This window comes from Poecile atricapillus, chromosome 5 (genome assembly GCF_030490865.1).
Source record: "Poecile atricapillus isolate bPoeAtr1 chromosome 5, bPoeAtr1.hap1, whole genome shotgun sequence".
Taxonomy (NCBI): Eukaryota; Metazoa; Chordata; class Aves; order Passeriformes; family Paridae; genus Poecile; species Poecile atricapillus.
Window position 1 is genome coordinate 34,628,560 of NC_081253.1, and position 6,000 is coordinate 34,634,559.

General features: G+C 55.7%; 1 protein-coding gene and 1 long non-coding RNA gene across 3 annotated transcripts in view; one reads left to right on the forward strand and one right to left on the reverse strand.

The window, feature by feature from the left end:
- The window catches only part of ERBB4 (erb-b2 receptor tyrosine kinase 4), a 559,751-nt gene extending 558,277 nt beyond the window's left edge, over positions 1-1,474 (reverse strand). Inside the window, exon 1 of one of the 2 annotated variants that reach the window (XM_058839468.1) lies at positions 1,168-1,474. In XM_058839468.1, the coding sequence (XP_058695451.1) occupies positions 1,168-1,261 (94 nt within the window). In that variant the 5' untranslated portion in view covers positions 1,262-1,474. The remainder of the gene's footprint in view (positions 1-1,167) is intronic. The other variant, XM_058839469.1, reaches the window with a different exon arrangement.
- A 186-nt stretch (positions 1,475-1,660) lies between these two features.
- Positions 1,661-4,342, forward strand: LOC131579482 (uncharacterized). The gene is made up of 3 exons (XR_009277718.1): positions 1,661-2,121; positions 2,529-2,602; positions 2,737-4,342. It is a non-coding gene; the product is annotated as an uncharacterized LOC131579482 (long non-coding RNA).
- The last annotated feature ends 1,658 nt before the right edge of the window (positions 4,343-6,000 follow it).

Genomic DNA, 6,000 nt, shown 5'->3' on the forward strand with positions numbered 1-6,000 from the left:
GCGTGTAAACAGGGAGGCAGGCAAAAAGGTACAATGAAGCAGCGCCTGTGAAACGAGGAGTGCCATTCTTCTTCAGCGGGGATTTACCGATTCAAACCGCAGGAAGAGAATATATAAAAGAAAGCAGCAGCCCAGCATTTCACCCCTCCCGATTAAGAGGGTTAGGAAACAATCACACAGCGAAAAAGTAAACTGTGCCCCAAGATCAAAAACCGCCTTCGAAGCCCAATCAGGCAGGCAAAGCCAGGACGCGCTCCTTTCGCTTCTCACCAAACGTATCCTTCCTTCTCTCTGTTACATAAAGCCCCAAAATATAAACTAAATTGTGAGAACGAGGAGCTGTTGCACCAATACCGCCCAAACAGCATAAATTTTGCATCACCGGGGAGGGAAGGGAAAAAAAAAAAAAAAAAAAAGGAAAAAAAAAAAAGCGAAGTTACAAAGACTGAAGAAATTTCCTTTTAATGTTTTATTCACAGCAAAGCGGCGATGCAGCGGGGGGCGATTCCCGTGCCCTCCCCGGGCGACTCAGCCGGCACAGCTCGTACTACGGCGGCAGAAAGCGCTGCTCGGATACTAACAGGAAAACAAAATTCAAGCCAACGCTGCAAGTTTCCCCTCCAGAAAGTTAAAAATTCCGGGCAGACCCTGCCGGAGGAAAAAAGCTCCTTTTCCAGCGTTAACTTCCAAGCCGCCCGCCCGCCCTCCCCCGTGCGCAAACAGCTCGGCGCGGTGTTTACGCTGCGGGGTCGGGACGCGCCGCGCACATGAACGCACAGGTGGACGGGGGACGAACGCTGCCTCGTCCGCCCGGCGCGCCGCGATGCCAAGTTCGGCAGCGCAGCCCCGTCGGGGCGGCAGCGGCACCTGCGGGGACACGCGCTGAGCCCGGCCGGGGCTCCGGCGGCAGAGACGGCCCCGGGGCCGGGCGGGGACAGCGAGCGGGGACACGGAGCGCTGCTGCGCGGGCGATCCGCGACCGCCGGCTCCGCTCCGCTTCCCGCGGGGGGTTGTCGCCCTCTGGCCGCCGCCGCTCCGCGGGACCCGCACGAACTCCCGCACCCCGCGCTCGGCACCGGGACACGGAGAAGTTGTCGGGAAGGCGCAGCCCCGCCGGCCGTGCCGCGCCGCTCCGGCCGCTCCCGGCGGACCCGGCCGCTCACCCACCTGCCTGCGCCGCCGCGGCGGCCCGCGGGGCCCCGGCCGCCGCCGCCAGCACGCAGCAGCTCCACCACAGCAGCCCCCCGGCCGCCGCCGGCATCGCGCCGCCGCCGCCGCTGCCTCAGCGCCGCCGCTGCCTGGCCGCCGCCATCCCCCGCGCAGCCTCCGCGCTGCCGCCGCCGGCTCCCAAAAGTTGCCGCCGCCGAGCCGCCGCCCCCAGCGCCGCCCCTCCGCGGGCGCGCCGCGGCGCCGACGGGGCGGCCGCGCCGCTGCCGGGCCGCGGGGCGCTGCGCCGCCAGCACGCGCGGAGCGGAGCGGCGGGAGCGCGACGAGGAAGAGGAGGAGGAGGAGGAGGAGGAAGGAGCGAGCGGGGCGAGGGAGGAGGAGCGGCGGGACGGAGCGAGGGGGCGGGCGGGGGCCGGCGCCGCGCGGGACCGCCCCGCGCCCCCCCCTCCCCACACGGACGCTCCGCACCTGCGGAGCCGCGCGCGCTCGTGTGCGCGAGCCGTTCCCGCGCTTTCGCCACGCCCCGCCCAGCCTGAGGGGCAGGTGCGCGCCCCGGGCACCCCCCCGGCCCCTGCGTGAGGGGCGGCTGCGGAAACACCGGCGGGAGCGGGCCCCCGAGGGAGCTCTGCCGTCCCCTGAGGTGCTACGGGGAGAGACCCTGCTCCGGGAGGCACAGGGACACCTCCCGACACAGCCCCCCGAAACAACAGCGGCCCCGGTGCGGGCTGAGCCCGTCCCAGCGGCGGCCGCAGCTGAAGTGTGAAGAGCATCGTGGGCAGTGTGAAGCGCGCCCGGGCTCCGCTCTGCTGTGGGACCCACCCATACACCTGATCCGGACAAGACCGTGGCGTTATCACCTTTCTCCCTGGGTTCTGCCCCAAAACACCCACTTCCGTGAATGCTCACAGCCCCTCAGGCAAAGAAGAGCGCCCCACCTGCGCTCTCAGCACCAAGGTGAGTACAGGGCTTCCCGGTGCTCAGCCGAGGCAGGTGGAAAGCTTTAGGGTGGAAGGGCTGGAAAGGAGGGAGAGAGGTTTTAAAGGCAGCAGGGCAGGTTGGTGGCACCTTGGAGATCTCTCATCAGTGTGGTGGTGGTGGGTGGACTTGGCACTGAAGCGGCTGATGAGAGCCACGGTTTCCATCCTGCCGCCAACTCTGTGGGGCACAGAGGTGTAATGGCATCTCCCACCAATGCACCCCCCATCTTGATGTCCCCTGCCAGCCTGGTGGCACCTCCTAAATGCTCTCAGGTGGGGACAGCTGCAGTGCCAAGGTCCTGCAAGCATCAGCCCAGTATCCCCCTCACTACCACCCACTCCAGCACAAGGGTGAAATGCTGATACAAATGTCCTCCCCGACAGGTCCAGGGGACCGGTGTCTCATCAAGGCTTGTCTCAACAAGACAGCGACTGAAAATCTCGACATCTCATCACAGGTGGGAGACAGCAGCTGCCATTTATCATTCTTGATGTGTTGATTGGCATCCTCAGTCATAACTGAACAGTGCAAGTGCACAAGGGAAGAACACTTTCAGTTCTTCGCTTCATGTCCCCAAAATGTGTGTCCTAGGTTTTGAAGCCTGCTCATCCTGACCAAGCCTTTCTGGATCTCATCAACATGAAGGAACTCTCATTATGCCCTTCCAGGTGATCTGTGCAATACTTCCTGGAGTGACTTCCCTGTGATGCCAACAGCTTTCCCTGGCACCCCAAGCAGATTAAGTGGAGGACCACAGCAGTAAGTGCCTTCCCTCCAACCGGCTCCAATGGAATGGTTTTCCCATAGGAATTAACCTCAGAGGAATCAGTCCCTCCAGCCAAACTTCCTCCTTTCCAGAGAAGCCAGAGGCTTGCATGCTTTTTAAAAAAAAGAAAAAAAAATCCCCAAATCAAGGTAGTATTTCAAGTCAGATTATGGTTCTCGCCAAAGAGCTGAAAGTTTAGCTGGAATGAATTAGCTAGGCTTTGCAGAAAGGAGGCTGTAAAGAAGGAGGTTTCATTGCCTTCGGTGCTGCATCCCACTGCCTTCATCAGTGGTGGCGAAGGGGCAGTTCACAGGCAGGCAGAGACAGCTGAAAGAGGCAGCTGGGAAGCAGAGCCTTGAGATGCAGGGTCTTCAGCCTCTTCCTTAGGGTTTTCCCTGGGAACACCACCTGGGTGAAGCCAGCAGGAGAGGCTGGGATCCAGGCCATGCCCTTGCCGAGCAGATTAGCAGCAGTGCTTGCCACCTTGCCACCCCCAGGAAAGAAGCGTGATCCCTGCCTGGCACAGAAATGGATCCAACGGGAGGCTGTGAGGCGAAACTCACTCAAATATTGAACTAGAAAAATTTTGCTCAATCTGCCTCTCAGTAAACAGTGACTAATTGCTCTGGCTGGAGCTGCTGTACCTTCTAGATTGGAAGGTGCAGATGGAGCAACGATAGTGAAGGCTCCTTACCTGACGCTGGCTGTACATTAATCACAAATGTTTGCTATGCAAATCTTGTCATACAAAGCAATTATTGCTGTTCTCGTACTGACCTCATGTTTATTTATTACATGAGCTCTTTATTTGAACCTTGTCTGGTCTCTCTTCCCATATAAGCGTATTAGTATGTGGCTTCCAAAGGCACCCAGCTGAGAAATTGTAGATTTATTTGTGGCGTGGAGGGATGGCACACCACACGCTGACTGCAATGCAGAGCTGAGAGGCTCAGCTCTTACACCAGTGGCTCTTCATGCAAAATACTGTCACCCCGAGGTCTCTTGCTGGGATGAAGGACACTTTCTAACAGCACAGGGCCACGACTCCGGGTTCGCTCTGACGCTGCAGTATTAACCGATGGTTAATGGAGACTGTCAGCCCGAGGAGCCGCGCAATAAAACTCTGCTTGGGCTTCTTTAGGGCCCGCTCAGTAAAACTAAAATTTTACACAGTGCTTCGTCCTTGGCTTTGTCACCTTTGCCTACCTCCAGAATGGTGAGTTGCAAATAGATTTAACTGTGTCACCAAGTAAGTTGCAGGTGTGCTTTTGAATGTGGTGGTGTTTGGATAGCTGGAGTGATGGGTGTCTTTAAGCACCAAATATTCTCTTGCCAAAGGAGTTTTCTCCATGTGATTTAATGTTGGGCAACACTGGCATCCGGTGGGCAGAGGCTTTTCTCCTTAACAGCTTGTGGCAGCTCACTCCCTTGATTTTGTCCTATGGCTTCTCGAGATGATCATTAAATGCAATTTCTACATTAATCTGTGTTTTGTTTTCCCCCTTCCTTCAGTTCAGCTGTGCAGCAAGAAGAGGGATTAGAATTACCTTTCTACAGTTTTCTTTTAAACACACTCTGCTATACAGTCTAGAGTCTTCTGAAGTCAGCTGCCCCTCCACGCCGATCAGTTTCGTTGTGCAGGGACTCTGCCTGCCCTACACTACAGGCAAGTCTCTGTTCCTCCCTTGAGGGTGACAGGAAGGGTCTCCATGGTTCTTGCTTCAAACCAAACCCTGCTGTCTGACCTCCGTGGGCCCCATCCGTGTCCACAAACATTGCTGCTCTTTTACTGGGGGAAACTGTAGAAAAGCCCCCAGAGCCTGAATGAAATCAAATCCCTCTTACATCCCTCAGCCTCCCTGCCTCTCTTGCTGCTCTTTCTTCTGCTCTCACCTCTGCTTCAGCTCTTTCCAATGTAGCATCATTTTCTGATGCAATTAACACTTCTCATCACTTCCAAATCATTAATAAAGCCACTAATTAACATGAGGCCTGACAATGAACTGAGCAATGCCATCCTGTGTACTTTTGCCCCTCTCCAGCATCACCTGTTCCTTAGGATCTCAGCTGGCTTTCCATCCATTTGACAACTTCCATGCCCCAGTCAATCTGAAACATTCCTCCCCCCACCCAGTATTTCTCTTTTATGGTGCAGCTGTAGCTTTTGCTAATTGTTCATGAAATTACTTTCCTTTTTTTTTCTAAAGCAATATTTTTCTTGAGAAGTTGAATTTAAAAGGGGCCATAAATGACTAATCGCAATTAATAAAAATGAAGAAATAATTGGGCAATATCTTTAAAAGTATACGCCTGGAGTCAAACTCCTAAATCCCTGTTTCTGTTAGATCAGCTTGGGGTTTTTATTCTTCCCTGAAGGAGCAGCAGGGCCCAAGACTGCCAGGGAATACTACAACTGATGGAATAACTCTCCAACAGCCCCAGCAAGCTGAGGGCTGGAAGAATGTGGTGGACCATGCTGGCAACACATGGCTTACTGCTGCCCTCCTCCCTTGCTGACAGGAGGACTGGCTGTGCCAGGGCAAGAGGGGCTTTGGGGACCTGGTAGACAGCTTGATCCTCTTGAGAAGCACCGCCTTTAACCCATGGAGAGCCCTGCTACTTCCACAAGACTCTTAGAAAGGGATTAGACATTTAAGGGCAAGACAGTTACATTAAAAAAAAAAAAAAAAAAGCAGCAATAAAAGGCTTTTGTGGTTCACAGCATAAATCAGCCTTTTACTGCTTCCCCTTGCAGGGAGCACAGCCGCAAGCATCTAACTCAGGGATTTTTATATCTAGTTGTGAAATATCTGGGGGACAGCAGTGCCAGGGAGCAGGCACGGGACCCTGTGCCTGAGTCAGCACTGCCCAGCCAAGGATGCTGCAGCATCCTGGTGCCTTTGGGAGGGCGGCTGAGTGTGATGGCATGGGATCAGGAACACGATCCCGCCTTGCAAAGCAGGACTTGGAAGTGCACAGAGATGGTTTTGAGGGCCACTTCACCCCTGCTCCCGTCTCCTGATGATAATTAACTGCTGGTGGTTTTCCTTTGCCAGTGTAGACTAGCAGAAAGGCAGATCCACCTCCCC